Source organism: Vanessa atalanta, chromosome 8 (genome assembly GCF_905147765.1).
Source record: "Vanessa atalanta chromosome 8, ilVanAtal1.2, whole genome shotgun sequence".
NCBI classification, from domain to species: domain Eukaryota; kingdom Metazoa; phylum Arthropoda; class Insecta; order Lepidoptera; family Nymphalidae; genus Vanessa; species Vanessa atalanta.
Genome location: NC_061878.1, coordinates 9,180,808 through 9,200,486, shown reverse-complemented (window position 1 = coordinate 9,200,486; position 19,679 = coordinate 9,180,808). Strand labels below are relative to the sequence as shown.

The 19,679-nt window shown below is 30.5% G+C and overlaps 1 protein-coding gene across 1 annotated transcript in view; it reads left to right on the top strand.

Annotated features, from left to right (window-relative positions):
* LOC125065923 overlaps window positions 1-19,679 on the top strand; it is a 44,822-nt gene that overhangs the window by 954 nt on the left and 24,189 nt on the right. The window contains exons 2-22 of the mRNA XM_047673783.1: window positions 38-116; window positions 1,188-1,434; window positions 2,119-2,222; window positions 2,942-3,108; window positions 3,553-3,622; window positions 4,633-4,764; window positions 6,433-6,643; window positions 7,530-7,708; window positions 9,335-9,412; window positions 10,040-10,147; window positions 11,759-11,900; window positions 12,630-12,772; window positions 13,310-13,480; window positions 14,041-14,268; window positions 14,367-14,468; window positions 15,082-15,243; window positions 15,764-15,865; window positions 16,552-16,643; window positions 16,757-16,874; window positions 17,438-17,557; window positions 19,009-19,107. Of these exons, the coding sequence (XP_047529739.1) occupies window positions 38-116; window positions 1,188-1,434; window positions 2,119-2,222; window positions 2,942-3,108; window positions 3,553-3,622; window positions 4,633-4,764; window positions 6,433-6,643; window positions 7,530-7,708; window positions 9,335-9,412; window positions 10,040-10,147; window positions 11,759-11,900; window positions 12,630-12,772; window positions 13,310-13,480; window positions 14,041-14,268; window positions 14,367-14,468; window positions 15,082-15,243; window positions 15,764-15,865; window positions 16,552-16,643; window positions 16,757-16,874; window positions 17,438-17,557; window positions 19,009-19,107 (2,854 nt within the window). The remainder of the gene's footprint in view (window positions 1-37; window positions 117-1,187; window positions 1,435-2,118; window positions 2,223-2,941; window positions 3,109-3,552; window positions 3,623-4,632; window positions 4,765-6,432; window positions 6,644-7,529; window positions 7,709-9,334; window positions 9,413-10,039; window positions 10,148-11,758; window positions 11,901-12,629; window positions 12,773-13,309; window positions 13,481-14,040; window positions 14,269-14,366; window positions 14,469-15,081; window positions 15,244-15,763; window positions 15,866-16,551; window positions 16,644-16,756; window positions 16,875-17,437; window positions 17,558-19,008; window positions 19,108-19,679) is intronic.

Sequence of the window (19,679 nt, the reverse complement as noted above, 5' to 3'; positions counted from 1 at the left end):
TAAATATTCCAACGAAAAACACAATTAACAATTATAGAGGGAAATTCTTTTGGGAAGGACGACTCGGTGTTGTGACTCGGATGTTGGTAATGGCACCATGGAATATATGGTGGCAGGTCAAATTTGATTTTATGTAATAATTAAATAAGTAACTCTAGCCCGTAATTAACTCAAAGCTGGGCTGTCCTTCTCTTGTCTCAAGAAGAAGACTTGGTTCTTCTTAGATATAGCAGAATATCTGATCTATGCTGTTTTCCTAGCAATGTTGTTTTTCATCGTATTATAATTTATAAACACAAATTAGGCACATAAATAATGATCAGACCTAGCCTGGATTTGAAATCTTGGTTTTCGGTAAAGACGCAACCACTGAGTCATCATGGCCTTTTGGAAAAGTAGTAGTAGTATATGTATTCAAAAAAATGGCTGAATGAGTTTAGATCTTTACCTAGAATAATTTAGATAATTGTAAATTAAAAACTTCAACGGTCAAAAATATTATATAAAACATTCGGCTATATTCTCTAAAACTATATGGTTTAAAAAGTTTAAAATTTTTACTTACTTTAAGAACTTACTTTATTTTCGCTTGTTAAATGAACGCCGTCTTACGGTGAAATGCTTTTCTGATGTTCATCTGTGATCCGTCTTTTAAATTATTATATTATGATTACAATAGTATATATGGCTTTCTGAAAATTCATGATTGTGTTCAGCGGTGAATTTCGAAATTATTACTTTACTTTATACTTTTATTGTACACCGCAATGAGAAAAAAAAATAAAACATGGATACAGCCTAAATAAAAGAAGCGTACTATTTTGGCGACCTTATTGCTACTTAGCGATCTCTTCCAGGCATTGAGGTGTAGGTGATAGCTCACAGAATATGAGATGGTCGATGCTGTATAATAAATAAAATAACATTGATATATAACTAAAACTAATAAATAAGGGTAAAAATAGAATACACATATCATATATCAACAAAGAAATTATATTATCCATACAAATAAGATTACAAGTATATAATCTAAGTACACACTATATACAATAAGTACGAATACATTGATGTCCTCAAACATATAGAGAAATAGAAAATGATAAAATATATATATATATATAGAAAATTATTCTTAAAGAATAGATCTACTGAATAGAATTAATTTATAAAATTATCGATTTCAGGTTTTAATGTTATCCGTGATAATATACAAGTACATAGTACATCTTCTTATCGCTTATTATTTGAAAGAACCCCTGGTCTTTTTGGATGTGAGCATCATTGTTGGCGAGATATTCTTCTTCTTGGATGTATTCATACATTTATTACATATGTTTTGGCCTATTTTACGATTACACGTTAGACTGTACACGAGGAATTATATTTTATTATCCTATGATGTCATCAGTTTGGTCCCATTATTTGTTATATGTGAGTAAATATTTATATGTGATAGATTGGATGGAGTAAGTCGAGCAATACAATTTTCTCAGTAAATTAATTTTTAAGAATTTTCCCTTCTTTGTGTATTGTCTTTTTCTATTTTTTTTAAATAATATGTTATTAAAAATGGTTTTGTGTAATATAATTTGTGAACATTTTTCAAATTTTTTACTTTAGGGAGAAAATAAAATAGAAAAGTATGTTTTTATCTTGTTTCTTGATTTTTGGTTTGACTTCGTAGGATATATGTATATTATATAATGCAAAAGTCTTTCTCTATTTCATTCTATACAAAACCAAAATAAAAATTTACTTTATTCAAGTAGGCACTTTTGAATCGTCATTTAACAATCTATATTAAGTGACTTACTCTTTTTCAACATTTAAAAATACATGACCGAGAAAGTATATGCGCAGAAGCAACTACTTTACGTGCCTCAGCTAGTGTGTCTGGTAGTTGACTCTGAGCTTCTATTAAGAATTTCTTGACTTAAAAACACAAAAATTTTGAGTGCTCTGACCTAGTCAGAGACACAAGATTAGGTACATTTAAACTATCTTCAAATTTAAATTTTCATATTGTAATAAATGTTACATAAAACCTAAAATTAATATTTTGTTACAATTACTAAAATGATAAGATATGTCATTATCAATTTTATTAAAATTTAGTTAAACACAAAAATGGTTTCGACGAAATTCTACTGCTTGGAAGATGGTTGAGCATCGGACGGATATACAGATTGATTGGTTTCTTCCAAAATATTAATGAAAAGGTAAGCTAAAGCCTCTTATAACAAATATTTACTGATGTATGCTTTGTCTTCTTCAATCATATATCTTATTACTGATGTGAGAAAGAGAGAGCGTTGTGTAACGATTTATTTTTTTCTAGGTTTGTAACTAAAGAAATAATATATCTATATAAAAAAAAAGTAATTTATTCTGAAATGAATATAGACTTTTAAAACAATTTTCTGACAAAGTATATAAGGCTGATTCAAATGTAACGGGGTTTTGATATCTTTGGTCGTTTACACGTCTCTTATTACGGACAGGATTTGCATGTACGCGTTATGAACTCAATGACGAATGTGAACCAAATATCAATCTTTTGATTTCCGAATTCGTTCGACTAAATACAGGATAAAGATTTGATAATAATCATTTTTTTTCTCAATATATATAAATAATAAATAATAAATATTGGACAACATCACATACATTACTCTGATCCCAATGTAAGTAGCTAAAGCACTTGTGTTATGGAAATCAGAAGTAACGACGGTACCACAAACACCCAGACCCAAGACAACATAGAAAACTAATGAACTTTTTCTACATCGACTCGGCCGGGAATCGAACCCGGGACCTCAGAGTGGCGTACCCATGAAAACCGGTGTACACACTACTCGACCACGGAGGTCGTCAAATATAACATATCAATACAACGCCTCTATTTTAATTTATAAATGCAATTTCTATGTAACTTTAGATGCGGAGTTCGCGTAAAAAACTGTACGTAATCGAGCATATAATATTGGTTGTTTTGGTGGTGCACTGTGGGACGTGTCTCTGGTACTATTTGCACCAATCAAATTCTATGGAGGAGTGGTATTCATTAGGATTTTATATGAGCAGCAAAAAGATAGAATTCGACAGGTAACTTCCATTTTTAATCTTTTAATTCTTGCCCACGTTGAATTTAAAACAGTAAACGTTTATCTAGTTAGAAACAGATCTTTGTGATTTTGAAAAATTGCCTGTATGTATACATTTTATAAAAACGTTAAAATGTGTAATATAATAAAAAAAATTAATCTTTTTTTTTTTTATTTTTTTGACTTTTGACGTATAAAAAAAAGCTTTACCCGACTAACACCGAAATTTTAAAAATAATTACAAACCTTAAAAAAAATACATACAATAATACTTTTTTTACCATTTATACTGTAACAAGCAAAAACGTCGGCAGACGTCTCCCATGTAATATATGCTAAAAAAAATATCCAATTACAATTTATATGTTTTATAGTACTAATTGATGGTAGTTATTCAATTTAAATTATGCTTTAATATTCATTCGTTATATTTTTAATTTTGCAGTTATATCTCATGTTGGTACTACAGCTCAGGCCGTTTCTTCAACTGCATTTTTGGTGATAGCTTTCCACTGGTAAATACATTTTATTATATATTTTACTATAATAAAGACACCTAATAGATCAATGTTTTTTTTTAATGTGAAATGCATCTCCTCTTGATACATTTGTCTTGTCTGGTTTGAATATACAGAAGGCACCGTATTTAATGCAAGCATTCCAATTAATATATCTAAATCTAATATAAATCCTCAGCAGTTTTAATCCATATCGAAATATACTTAAGCTTCTACTAGTGTCAAATAAATTGATCAATTTATCTCCTTAATAATCGGGATGGCGGGTTTGTTGGCAAATCTTGCTAGAGACTGTCGGTACAGTTTTATTGACATGTATGTTTTTTATTCCGTTTTAATGATTATATCCCAATAGACTTCAATCATATAGCATTCGATTATATGTAATAAATAATATGGCATATTTAATTATTTTTATCAAAATGCTAGCACGAGGCAATAATATGTGGTAGTTGAAAACAGTCCTTTAATCGTGATAGTAGATGACTTTTTCATGAAAATAATCAAGAATCATATAAAATGTCAGGATATACACGCTTATGTTAATTGTTAATTATAACATTGCGTTTACATTGGGCCCACTCGCATTATACTTAAAGTATATCTTTGTTAAATATTAAAACATTGCTCCAGTTCATTTATTGTTATATTTTTTATCGACATGCAAAAAGTACAACAAACCAACAAAGTGTACTAAGTTTTAGGCCACTGGATTATGTAAAGACAGCCTTCGACGCTGCAACGTAAGTACTTTGAGTATGCAAGTGAGCTTAATGTAAGCGCGGTACAAGAAAATACAACGTAACAGATCTTAAAAGTACTAATATTTAATGAAACGACTGTGCCAGAATTATATCTACATCACATAAACTTGCTCGCAATGTTTTCCTTCTCAGTCGAGCATATTATTTTAAACAAATTAAGTATGTATAAATTATGTGCACTTCTCTGAATTTCAAGCTTTGATCTTCGTTGAATATGCACTCGTTATACTTTTACCTTTTCAGCATAGTCATGAAAAATGGTTGACATCGTTTCTGATGGTTTTTGGGTGCGTTTTTATGCGCTATCGCTTTATCGGAGGTCTCACTTGGGAACTTGTTTTGGAAAACAGTCGATGGTCTACTTTTGTTGAACAGGTATACTGTCAAATGATTTTACTTATCATTAATTTAATTTTAGTTTATATTTGTCATAGAGATAGAGAGAGATAGAGATTTAGTATATGATAACTCAGTGGAGCTCTGGTTTTAATTTTGCAATCTTCGGTTAGAAGATACTAGATGATTCTAGAACACGTTTTATAGACTAGATATTGTTTTATCTCGGCTACAGATGTTTTATTTCTATACATGATAATAAGAATTATTAACATTAAGTCCTTAAATATATACAAATATGAATTACAATACTTACTGTATAAATCTTGACCACGTGTAAGTTAAATAATAATTAATATTATAACAAAATAACCACAAATAAAGATCTGAATTTTGATTTTAATTTAAACATTGTTTATAATTTGGTGTTAGGGATTTGTTCATGTCCGTCTTGGTTACCTTTCCAATTTTACTTTTTGAAACTTTAAGTGTTTACGAAAACCAAGTACACAATTAAAACTGTTGCAAAAGAAAATATTCTTAATTTAATTACTTTATAAAAGAAAAAAATACGAATATGTTATAATTTATTTCATAAAAGTATCACTTGATGAAGTGGTTTGAATAAAAAACTAACGACTTCTCTTATATAAGTTGTAATCGGGTGTTTAGTCAAACAGCTATTTCTCTCTTTCAGTCACAATTAATTTGACATTGGAAAGAAGGAGACAAAAATATTGCTTAACTAATCACTTATTAATGACAGCTTATAATTAAGCCGTAAATGTATAGAATTGACACAAGTATTTAATATGACACGCCGCATGAAATGACTTTAAATCAAATCGAATGCGTTTATAAGCACGTTGTCCTTTTTATAGTACGAGTTTTGTATTAGCTTGTATCTGTAACAAAAATATTCCCACTGTGCAAATTCAACACAATCCTCCTTTGTATCTGGTATTTGTTTGTTTTGTAAAATGACGTCGATATGTTTCAACTTTTCGATTAAAATATATAAATTTTATAGTAAATATATTGATGAATAGAGTTTATTAAATAAGGATATCTTGATTTCCATATAAGCATTCATTCATATATATATTACGTTATTAATAAATTATATTGTCTATAATTAAAAATGAAAATGAGCAGCTGTTATTGGAAAACTGCAACATTATTTATTTTGTACTCAGCATATACTTTTACCTGTTGCTATTTAAGCATGAACCTTTTATAATTTAAAAATAAATATCTAATTATTTCTCACATTTTAATTCATTTTCTAATATTATTATGAATTTAGATGTTTTTCTTCTTTTTTGTTATTATGTATGCATAATGTGGGCTATAAAATTTTATATAATATTTTTCTCGTAATATAATCAAAGCGCATCATAAAAATAACAACTTAACACGCCCACTGCGTAACAAGGCAAGAGCCTCCCACAATGTCCACGCTATTTTTAAAAAAGCTATCCTATTCCCTGCTTGTTATAATTATTAAAGTCAACCAAAAATAATTATTTAAAAGAAAATAAGTTTAAAATTTTAGCTTATTTTTTTTAAATAACTATTTATATATTATTTGGTTGTATTTTTTTTTTTTAAAAAATGTAATTTTTACCAATGTAATTAAAAAATAAAATATAATTATTCAAACGGATTCATTTATTATTCATATTAATAATGGATTTTGTTATATAGTATCATCATGTGATCGACTTCCTTAAATTCCGCGGGGCGCCTTCATGGTTGGTAGAACAGGCAATGTTGTATAAACAGCAACTTTGGAAAATGAAAGATGGAATTCTGACGACTCCTCATCTACAAAAACTCCCTGTACCCTTGAGGATGGAGCTCATTTTTGATATTAATGTCGGACACTTTCACGACTCCTTGTTATTAAGAGACATGGGTAATCATTTCCTACCTATCAACAATTATTGATTCAAAAAATATAAAAACATGAGCCCGTAAAGGTCCCATTGTTAGACAAAAGTATATTTTCATCCATGCTCTTTTTGTGTAGATTCCAGATTTTCTCAAGATTTTTTCCCATCACTTCTAAAATGAATTATTGTGCACACATAAAAAGTAAGTACATAAAAACTCGCGATCTCCAGTAAAGCTTCATGTATTTAATTTACTGGCGATTTCAATGCCTCGACTGGAAAGAGATCAGGCGCAGGTACACTCACGTGTCTCACTTCACGTGTTTTCCAAAATACGCGAGTGTAACACTGTCAACTTAGTCGATCCAATAACATGTAGTTACCCGTATTTGGGTTTGGATTTGGAACTTTATGACCTTTACAAGACTTACCCAAGTCGAAACATCGATTTAGGAACTAGAATAATTACTCTAATGGATGAGTTCTTGACTTGACTCGATATAAAAGATGAGTTAATAAGCCGAGATGGCCCAGTGGTTAGAACGCGTGCATCTTAACCGATGATTTCGGATTCAAACCCAGGCAAGAACCACTGAATATTTATGTGCTTAATTTGTATTTATAATTCATCTCGTGCTCGGCGGTGAAGGAATACATCATGAGGAAACTTACATGTGTCTAATTTCAATGAAATTCTGCCACATGTGTATTCCACCAAACCGCATTGGAGCAGCGTGATGGAATATGCTCCAAACCTTCTCCACAAAGGGAGAGGAGGTCTTAGCCCAGCAGTGGGAAATTTACAGGCTGTTAATGATGATGTATGTAATGTAATGAGACTTAACAAGATTGGAAAGGACTGTAGCATGTGCCCAATTAATCCACTCAAATAATAAACTTAATCAATAGATGAATCGTTCATGCGTCAAATTTCATTGTTGATGAAACACGAACTGTATCTTGCTGGACAGTGTGTGTGGAACCAGGACGTGGTGAAGAATGGTATCATTTTCATCAAATGCGGCGTGCTGGAGATGTTGTCTGATGAAGATGATGAAAGTCCGATGATTGCGTTCAAAGAGGGAACCGTGAGTTTATCTATTACTAGCTGTACCCGCGACTTCGTGCGCGTTTGAATTTATTAAAAAAGCGTGACTTTATTATTATTTTACATATAATTCTAAAATAAAAGTAGCCTAAGTTACTCCTTATTACATCAGCTATCAGAGAGTGAAAGTCCCGTCAAAATAGGTCCAGCCGTTCCAGAGATTAGCCGGAACAAACAGACAGACAAATAGTTGTCTATTTGTTGATTGTAAAAAATGTTATTTAGGTATATGTACAGTGTATACATACATATGCATTTAGTAAAACGCGGTTATTTTAATATTACAAACAGACACTCCATTTTATTATATGTATATATGTCTATAACCTTTCGATCGATTAATGGTACTGTAGCGTAGGAAGTTGACTCACATGGAAAAAAACATACAACTTTCTTTAAATTAAATTTGGATTCTTAATCGATATTCCATTGCAGAATTAAGAATAAATTAATTAAGAAACAGAAAATAAATGCAATACTTATACTTACTACTATGACTGCATCGATCGTCTAGTGGCTAGAAATAACGCCGCAGATCTCGACATTCTGGTATCAGACTCCTGATATAAAATTATTGGGCTTTTTTAACCGGAGCCCAAAGTTAGAAGTATGTACCGTGCTTCCGAAAACACGTAAAACTATTGTACCTGCGGCTTAACCTTTGTCCGGTCGTGTGGCATTGGCGTCCTATCGGATCATGAGATTAAGGGAATAGGGAGTGCACATGTGCTTGTCACCCACTTGTGTATAATATGCAATATGTACTACGTAGTAGAAGGCTAGTCTAACTTCAGGGTGATTTTTATCAACGTATCGCATCATTTATTGCCACTTATACAATATATATATATGATGTTTTTATTTAACATCACCTGAAGGTTACAATAAAATTACACGTTCAAGAAAAGTTGACGTATACCTAAAATGTTCTAGAAACATTTTAAGATTTTTATCTAATCGTAACACTGATTTCTCGCAAAATGAAAATAATATATAAAGTAAATCTACATGAACCGTTATACAATATTATATTATACAAAAACTCAAACTCAAATTCCTTTGTTCAATATATAAGTATTACACTTACTTATCGATAGTCAAATTAAACACTACCACCGGTTTGGAAAAGGAAACATCTGAGTAGAACCGGCGAAAGAAAAAAAAACTCAGCGGGTCTTTTTTTTGTCAAACTAATTAAATACATATATTGAATATGAATAGAATTGAATAGCCGGGAGGCGATCGTTTCATTCCCAAGGTGTGCCAATCGTAAACTCACTTATTGTATTTCTTTCACAAATAAGCGTTCCTTAACATGTTTTTTTTTAATTTGGCAACAGAAGCATTTTGAACGCTTTCTGGGATCCTGTTGTAGAACCGTATACATTACACCACAAAAGAGTTACTGATTCTATGCAGTCGAGTAACAGGAGTAACAAGTTTGTGTTTGTTCCTTGTACCAATTCTATGAGAATCACATTTTCTCATAAAATCATATTTTTCCGTACATACAAAACATTACAGAATATATATTGAGAAGCAACAATTAATATCTTGATATATTTAAATTCATACCTAAATGATTCTTAAATGTATATTATTTCAGGTATTGGGAGAAATAAGTTTATTTTATTCAATACCATCAAAAGTGACTGTAAAGGCCGCGACATATGTCGAACTGCAGGTACATATATATTAAACAAACAATTTTATTTTATTGTAAAGGATAAGTCACCACCACCACCACCCACAGACATTGATATTCTAAATAAAAAAATACTATCCCTTACATCGCCAATGCGTTAACAACCTTACGACTTAAGATGTCATGACCTCGACGGTCGGTAGTTAGATTGACTCACTGATTCTTGAAACTGAAACACAACAGTACTAAGTATTACTGTATTGCGATAGAATATCTGATTAGTGTTCGGCACCTACCCAGACGAGATTGTACAAAGGGTTTATATTGACTAATTAAATAGTGTTATGATAATTTATACTTGATATGTTTTTTTTATTATATATTTGTGGCATACACGTTAATGACACTTATGGAACTGTAATGCGCTTAAGGCATTTAATGTAACTAAGAAACCATATATTTTATTTAAATGAACGCTACTAAGCTTCTTTCAAAGGCTTTGAAGATTTAAAACGAATAAATAACGTTAAAAGGAATGCAAATTTTTACATACACCGATGAGCTGTGTATATAAAAGTCAAAAAGTATACGTTATAAATTTAAAAACGTACGAAACAAAGTTACCGTGCAATAAAAAAAAAATAATGGTAAATTCTACATTTGCAGGTATTAAAGAGGACAGACTTTATTCGGGCACTAACAGATAATCCGTACACGCTCCGACAAATTCGGGAAAAAGTTGAAACAAGAATTAAAAGATCGAAATCGAAGCAGGTAATCATTACATAGTATAAAAAAGTCGCTTACCGAAACGCAGGGACATAGCGCTTTGTATTGTCTAATTACTGAAAAACGGTGAATGCACCCGTGCGATGCCGGGCGGGTCGCTAGATATTTAATTAAATATATTATACTACTTGTCACCCACGGCTACACTCGCGTTTTAGGGGTTGGTCGGTCAGGTGTTGACATAAAAATGTAAGTTGTGTTCTTCCTTGGAGTTCAAACAAGCTATATGGAAAATTCATTAAATTCGGTTCCGTGGTTTAGCCGTAACAGAGAAACAGACAGACAGCGTTACTTTTGCAATTATAATATTAGTTAATACGTGACGTGTTATAGTTAGAATACGTGAATCTTAGACAATTGCAGATTTGCATTACTAAACGTCCATGTTTCCGTTTACAATTCATCTCGTGCTCGACGGTGAAGAAAAACATCGTTAGGAAACCTACATGTGCCGTTTGAAATACCTGGCAGATATTTGTATAAAATATTCATGAATTTATTTGTTGATATGGCTGAAACACTATTTAGTATCTATTTTGAAGTACATATACATGGTTGCATAAAATTAATGCATTCGTGAAAATCCACGATGCTTAATGTCAGTTAAAGTCGAGTGTAACTTGTGCAATCGATCTTGTTTGAAACGTTTTTGTCGATTGCTGAGAAACGAACTTTCACATAATGTTAGATTGTAACTAACTTGAAATTTTTAAAATCTTTTAAATTAAATGAACTTATCAAATACATAATTTAAATATAATAATCTTATTATGAAAAATATGATAATAATTATATGTAATATATAACTTGAATTCCTAACGAAGCAGTTTAAATAGGTTAGTATGAGGCAGACAGGTTAGTAACAAATCAAAATCAAGTAAATATAAAATAAATAAATGCCGTATAATAATTATTTTATTTCGTAAAATGTATATAAGAACATTTCGCAATACCAAAGTGTAATATGAAGTTTTCGCGTTGTTTAATATCAGCTCGAGTAGACGTAAGGCTGACGTTAGTCTCCAGTCTGCTCTCGAGACGTCTCAAAACAATATGAAACTTACGTTTATGAAGTTGGACCGAGATAGCGAAGCGGATAGGGCACGAGATTTCAAACGAAGGTCGCGGGTTCAATTTAGATAAGACCATTGATTTTTTTATGACCTTTTTATCATATTTTATCTCGTTTTTACTGTTTAGGGAAATAATTAAAATAAATTTAGGCGATAAAAATGTTTCCATATTAAAAGCTTAATTAGCTCGGTGATTGAAGGGAACGCTTCAGTAGGTTGACGCTTTTGTGCCTTTTAGTCTAATGTATAGCTTAAAAAGCTGCAGAAGTTGGATTCAGGCAAAAATATGCTGATTATTATCAGTCAAGAAAACTGACAGCCGTTCTCTTCCCCTCGCCTGGTCTTTCTTCAATCGGCTCGAATTTCTGTCACTTCGGATCATAAGAGTCAGATAATAGAATGTCTGTATTATATTATATTATCCGGAGACGGCTATTCTGTGAGATTGTTCAATGAAGTTTTCACTAGGACGACATTATTTTTACTACATTTATCTCATAGTTTACAATGTTTTTGTTTTCAGATCGCTATCACTAAATATGATAAAAACGATTCGAGATTGATTAGAATACGCTACCGACCAATGAAGTTACTTAAAGATCATTTAAGTGGAGTCGAAGAAGAAGACCCTACTTTTGTGGATGATTCACACATGTACTACAAAGGTAACTGCTGCATTGGTTTAGTGTCTGCCTTAAAATACTGTAGAGCCTGAGATCCTAGGTTGAAATCCCAAAATTTTAAAAGACAAAATTAAGAAAGGATTCGAAGACAATAATAAGGATCTAAACTGATATAAACGAAAGGATTTTTTTTTTAATATCATGACCACATAGTCTGGTATTTCAAAGAAATTAGCTTAAAATATTTGATTTTAATAAAGATTAATTGATAGAATAAACTATTAGTATTATTCAGAAAAGTCTAAAGTGAAATAATTTTTTTTTAATTATATTGTATGGTATAATACACTAAAAAATTCTTATAAAATAATTGTTATTTAATTAACTTACAGCTAATATTTTAATCTTTAATTGTCATAAAGCACTATATTCGGTTATAGTTTGTGTTTAAGATGTAAAGGCCATTCTATACAGCGCAGCTTTTAGAATGAATAAGTGACTATCTACATTTCCACTTTTAGACACTTATAATATTATTGTAACTTTAGTTGTGATAACTTACAATATAAAGGTTTTTTACTAAAGAAAAAAACATTTTTCAATCGGCAAAGTAAAAAAATAAACAAAAAGTGATTAAAGCCACTTCGAATAATAATTTACGAAAATATTCACGAAGTAATAATTTTCAAAGCTGATTTACGTTTCGTTAATTTGCAGGTCAACAACATTTTATATTAACTACGTTTTAAGACTTGATTTGATTTTTTATAGATGAAAATAATAAGAAACAGCGGAAATTTACTACTGACTACTTGGAATTATACCATATGTCTAGTCATGTTACTACGGTTGATAAACCTCGAATTTGTCTTCGCTCGAATTTTCCCTGGATTCTGGAACCGAATACTGATTTTGTACGTAAAAAAAAGAAATGATTGATTATAAGGTTATACAAATTTAGCGAATATTTTAAAATCAAAGTTTTTGTTTTCGTATATTCTTGGTCACTGGCTTCAGCTGAGACTTTTCATTTGTTAGATCACGTGGATTAGAACCGAAGGTCATTGGCTAAAATCCACGGGTTCAAAACAAACACCATTATTTTTTATTTCATCGCCTGATAAACAAAAGAGGCGTATTCACCAAACAGAATTTCGTATGATCTTCAAAATCTCCTTAAGAGGTGAGGAGGGTCTTGTCTAATAGTGGGAAATTTACTGAAATTTAGTGGGATACCTATTATATTGATATAACCCAGTGCTTCCACTATTAAATAATATGAAGATTCAAATTCAAACTTGACCGCAGTTGCTGTAGTTTAAAATGTCTAATCGTCATACTGAAGATGCACACAATTTTTATTCTTTACAGTAAATATCTGAAAAATATTCATTGAATATGATTTCATGAAACTGTATAGAATATTTCTAGGTCTTTATATTTATTTCCAGACGAATATGTTCGATGTAACTCACTTTTTGTTGGTGCTATTCGTGTGTGTAATGTGTCCCCACTGGACCGATTCCTTGCAGTCCGACTGGGAGCGGGTCGTGAACACAATCGTGATTGCTGGCTTGTTGCTCAGTATTTATATTCAACTCACTACCGCCGTCGTTGAGAAAGTGAGTTACTGTGCTTTCTAGCATTTGAAATATTGTAAATAGATGGAATTCTATTTTAGATAACTAAATAAAAAAATACAAGTTTTTCTTTATTTTGATAAGTCTTAAGACTGTAATTTAATTTTTGTTTACCTAATTCTTTAAATTTTTAAGTGTACTTGATGACCCAATATGTTCTTTTTTTTTTTAAAAAATAAATTCTTCTATATATTTCATATTCGCCAATGTCTATGGACAGTTGTAACCATATCAAGTAACTCATTTCCCGGCCCGCCGACTTGTCATCATAATAAAATAATAATAATATTACGAACTAAAAACTTTTACTATATTAAACCACTGTGTATTATAATATGATAAGAAATACTGGCAATGGTGACCACTAACCACCGGGTGACCCATTTGCAACTCCAACTACCTAACTAAAACATTTAAAAAATCTAACGATATTTATCACAAAGTTTTTCGAACTTAAACGTTAAACCAAATCACATTTCATTTTTAACATGCAAATTAATCTCCATTATATTCATGATAAATTGAGGCAATTTAAATTTCAGAATGTGAGAAAGGAAACAGTCAGAGAGATAGCCGAGGAGAAAATGTCCACTGTTGGTTTTTATCTTGATGTTCTTTCAGTCTTCCCTATGTATATATTTACTGATACATTAGACCCTAGCGGGGAATCGATTGCTTCTCAAATAGCCGTCGTGTTCCCGATTTTACAAGTATGGCACATATGGGACTACTTAGAGAAATGGCAGAAGAACTTTAATACGAACGCTAAGGTGAAATTGGATCTATAATAAAATGCAAACGAAAAGATTTATTTATGTCTGCGTTGATATTTATATGTGAATAGTAATGGTTATGGTATTTTTTTCAGTTTTTATGTCTGATGAAGTATTTTTTACTGTTCATCATATTCTGCTACTGGTCAGGGTGTCTTTTGTTCCTCTTCGCCTGTCCAAAAAACCTTTGTAGAGAAGTATTTATTGATTTTCATTTTATTGTTATAAATATATAATCAGTATAAGAGGAACTACTGCTATATTAGACTATAAGTGATTTCCAATACCCATCGACATTATTGTATAGAATAGTACCCATTCTTTAAAGCCAACGCACCACTAAATGGAGGCAACTAAGATGTTATTTTGTTCCTTTAATTGTACTGGCTTACACATTTTTCTTACATTACCATAGCTGTTGGCATAGATGCCGTGATGGCACAGTGGGTATTGTTTATACACGAAATCTTAACTGATCATTGTTTAAAACCTGGGAAAATATAATATTTTTTATATTTGTTAGATCGACGGTGAAGTAAGTCTTCAAGTCAGGAGTGATCGACGGTGAAAGAAATATGCACGTGTCGTATGATATTCCGCAATGTATGTTAATGAAGGTGCATTGGAACAGCTTGGTGGAATAATTTTCAAACCTTATTTGCAAAATAAGTCTTCAACTCAGCATGGAGACACCAACGTCAGCTGCTTAACCCACATTTAAAAAAAAACTATAAAACAAAACAGATTCCTGTAGACGTCAATCCGTAACCAAAATAATACCTTGTATCACTTATTATACAACAATTTTAGAATACATGGATGGGCTTACTGATTTATTGGGAGACAAAGATTTTCGTCAGAAACAACGCAAAACACGAAACACCTGTTTCTTCAGCCCTTTCGTTTGGAACATCTGTTTTCACTGGAAGTGGGGCTTCAGATATTTCGCCAGGGTTGGAGGATTTAGGCTTGGTATAAATTATTTATTACATACATACTTAATACTAAAATATTGTAGCTTTGAACATATGAAATATCGAGATTAATGATTATTAAAAGATTTATTATTTCGCAAGGGTGCAAGCTATTCATAACAAAACTACATATCATAATATAAATATATATTATACTCTATATCATTCCTCTTTCTTAAATATGGATCAATAATTTTTTTTTTTAATTGGCTCAATAGTTTCGGACATAACCCCTCAAATAATATAAAACAACAAAATTAACCTCTTTCTATTATATTAGTATAATTGAATATTTATAGATAAATATTTAAAAAATAATAATATAATATATTAATAAAATAAATATACTATTTTTATTTTACATGCCATAAACATTACGTACATAATATATTTTAAATCAATAAGTTCAATTAAAACAAAGCATCACCGAGTATTATATTTTCGCCAGTAGTTTTCATTGTTTCTAAAGGATGCTTGTAAATTCCTCTTTTAAATAATTAACTCTGTTTCTGCCCTAGGTTATAGTTTTAATAGTACTGGGAACGTATTTGTCATGTTTCTATATTGCAAATATATGTTCCATCTACGTTTTATCAACACAAAGGAGACTAAAGTTTAAGGTAATTTATAGTCGTTTTTAACGTTTACTAGTAACACTTGATGACATTTTTTATACATTTTGTGATATCTAGAAAGAGCATGGAAATTCACGAAAATTATCGAATAATTTTGATCCAATATTTTTTGTCTATACACGTATAATATAAAGTAAAGCAGTATGTTTGTATGGACGCACTAAGCGAAAGTCCAACTTGAACAATATTTTTGAGGTTAATAGTTCATTTATTAAGAAAGTTATCTAACACTACGCTACGACCAACGGGAGCGAAGTAGTTACGTTTTCAAGGGATTGAAAACTTCCGGAGTAACTAGCGTGATTTCGAATTACAAATATAAAAAGAGACATTTTTTAAATGTATGTGACATGTATGTCGTTTGTACTACAAGAAGGCAAAGCTAGTATAAACGCCCGATTATTCTTCGTATTTAATATTATCAGCTCGGCACATAGTAATTACAAGAACTAAATATTTTGGCGATAAGCAGTGTAGAACAGTGGTACGAGGGATCATGTTACAATAATTACGAATCTACTGACTAGACTATTCCAAAGAAATGTTTAAAATTTACGAGTGTAATTACCCAAACGAATATTTCAGAAATAAGTAGCAAATATGTTCTTTAGAAAACATTTAATAATTTGTCAAATATTTGTATAGTTGTACAATGAGATAAGTCGTTGCAGGAATCAATGAGGGAGCTGTTTTATTTCCTCTCCGTAAACTACGTTAGTGGTAAAATCAAGGCGCGGGTGAAAAAATTCTTTTGCGTTCAATGGTGAGCATTATTATTTATAGTTAAACCTGTTCATTTATTATATTATAATAAGATATTGCTATTGATTTACATATTTTTTGGAGTTATAATATTTGTATTCTATGTTTAAAAAGGTACTATAACAGCGCTGTTCTTAATGAAGAAATATTTAAGGATATGTCGAGTAACATTCAACAGGAAATCTTATCATTAGAGACGATTGAAAAACTTTTATGTTGTCCGGTTTTCCAAGTATGTTTTAAGAGATCAATTTAAGATTTAAGAAATTATTAATTAACTCTCAACATTTATTTAATAAGAATTCAAAATTATTCACTATTCAAAATTCATTTTATTAATTATAAAATAATGTTACTGAAATTTAACTCACGGACTTCCATTGGCTAAATCCAGGTCAAACTATATAACTTAGAGTACATAAAAAAAAACACTATTACTTTTGAGTATTTGAGAATTGCATATAGCCATTTAGGTTATCTTAGATTTTTATAGGAAATGCTTTAGTCCAAAATGCGATATTAACAGACAACAATGCAAAAATTATGAAACACGTGGCTTGTATCAAGTTTCCACTATGGAAACAAAGATAATGAGCTCAAATCCAGATGAGCATAAGATTTTTTTTTTCAAGTGCCTGCAATTTTGGTTTGTCTATGTTTACGTGGATTATCTCCAAACAGAATTAAAAAAAAAAGTTATATACAAATCTACTTAAGGATAAGATAAACGAAACATTTTCTCTGGATATGATCTGATATACGATTATATTGATCAATAATATAACATTAACACAGAATTGCAGTCGAGATTTCCTTCAGACGGTTGCGTCTAATGCCAAGACAATAGTTTTACCCGACAATGAGATCGTTCAACATGCGGGCGACATCGGACGAGATATGTACATTTTGAAAAAGGTTAGGATAATAACTATTGACAGAATAAAATTCAATGTTGTCTATTTAAAAGAAAAAAACAAATGACTATAATTTCCAACTTCGCAAAGTTATTTTTCATCCTTCCTGGAATACAGTATTCATTTCTTAAATATTCCGTAGTTGTTTTTAACTTGGTATATTAAGAAATTCAAAACTCATATCAAAATACAATTGATAGTTAAGGTTTATTATTCTGTACAAGATTACTTTAAAGATAAAAAAAGTGGATTCAATATTTGTTGATTTATAGGCAGGATATATATGTATAAATTAAATTGTGCTTTACTGACGTACTCTGTAATTTCAATGATGGAAAAGAGTAATTGGCGAGTTTTTTGCTGGGTCTTCTCGGTAGAATGTACTTTCCGAACAGATTGTAGCACAGTGGTACATTTAATTCTACAGTGTAACATGACGATTCAAAGGTGCTTATTGAGCCTATTTGAATTGATTTTGGTTTTGATTTTGAATCAATATGATTTATATACCAACATAACATAACTAAGTTATCGAAATACATTAATCTTAATAAATTACAGTGTCAATTTAGGTGATGTATAGCTGATACGGCTTCTATACGTTCATGTAAATTAGATACTAATGTTTTATGTTACTATTAGTTAGGCTTTGCTCTCCACCCAAGTGCGCTCTTTCTTTATCATTTTACCTTTGTTTACACAAATTTGTGATTACAATTTGCATTGGAACAGCGTGGTGTAATTTGCTCCAAACCTTCTTCTCAAAGAAAGAGGAGGAGGAGGAGGCCTTAGTCCAGCAGTGGAAAATTACAGGCTGTTAATGTAAAAATTTAATGTAAAATGTGGGACAATCTTGCATTTAAATTTTAAACAAATTTCAACCAACCGATTGATCTCTGGGTAGATTTAAATTATTATTAATAGTATACTATTGTGTATTAAATAATTTTAATTTTTAATAAATTATGTATATACAAAAGAGTATAGAACTTTTTAAAAGGAACGGTGAAAATCATTACATGTAGTATAGACACGAGAAGGAAAGATAAACTAATAACACCTAGTTTCCGACTTCCCAAAGTTATTACATCGTTTTAGGTGCACGGTATTCGTTTTTGTAATAAGATTCCACAGTTATTTTTAACTTGGCCTAATAAAAAAAATAAAAGCTTATGTCAAAAAATATATTAATGAATAAGGCATATACAAGGTTATACTTATGATCAAGAAGTTGAGCATTTTTTTTATTTCTAGGCAGGATATTTATAAATTTAAGTATACTTTATTGACATATTCTGTAATTAAAATGATGGAAAAATTGTTATTGCTAAATATATTATCAAAAATGTATCGATTGAAGACATTCAAAATTCGTTATAAATTTGATTAGATTTCATATTAATTAATGTGTTAAAAATTAATTTCTATAACTAACTACCATCTAATTTAAAGGGTCATTGCAATAAACTAAATTATAATGGAAAAATTGAATGTTCGATCGGACCTAACAGTGATATTGGAACGGTGGAAATGTTGTATGGACTTCCAAAGGTAAGGCTTGATATAAAAGTAATATACATTTCTTTATTATATATAAAATACAATTCTATTTTTATTATTAAACATAGGAATTCACATCGCCTATTTAGTAGTTAAATGGTATGTAATTATTTAGTACATAGCCAGTAGGGCAAGGGAACGAAATTATGTCACATAAATTATTCACGTTTGGTAAATAAATTTTTAATCCAGACAGGTATGTGCATATAAATATTAAATACAGAAATAGAAATATTGTAAACAGTTGAAATTATTTTCAGCATATATTAAGAATGACAATCATATTCTCCAGACGCCTCCAATGGTCATTTTCATATGAGACTTCACTCTCTATTCCCGCACTCTTATGATTATAAGATCTCATCTGATTAGATAACAGAGTAAAACTAATACGTCTGGTAAGAGTTCGCCTCAAGGTTCTTGACGCGGTCTTCCCAACCCAGCTGCTACAAATAGATTGTTATCGGAAAAAAAAGCAATAACGATTTAAAGCCCAGGGTATAAATATATTCGCCCTTTAACTTAGTCACTAGATATATTATTCAAGCAAGTTACGTATTACG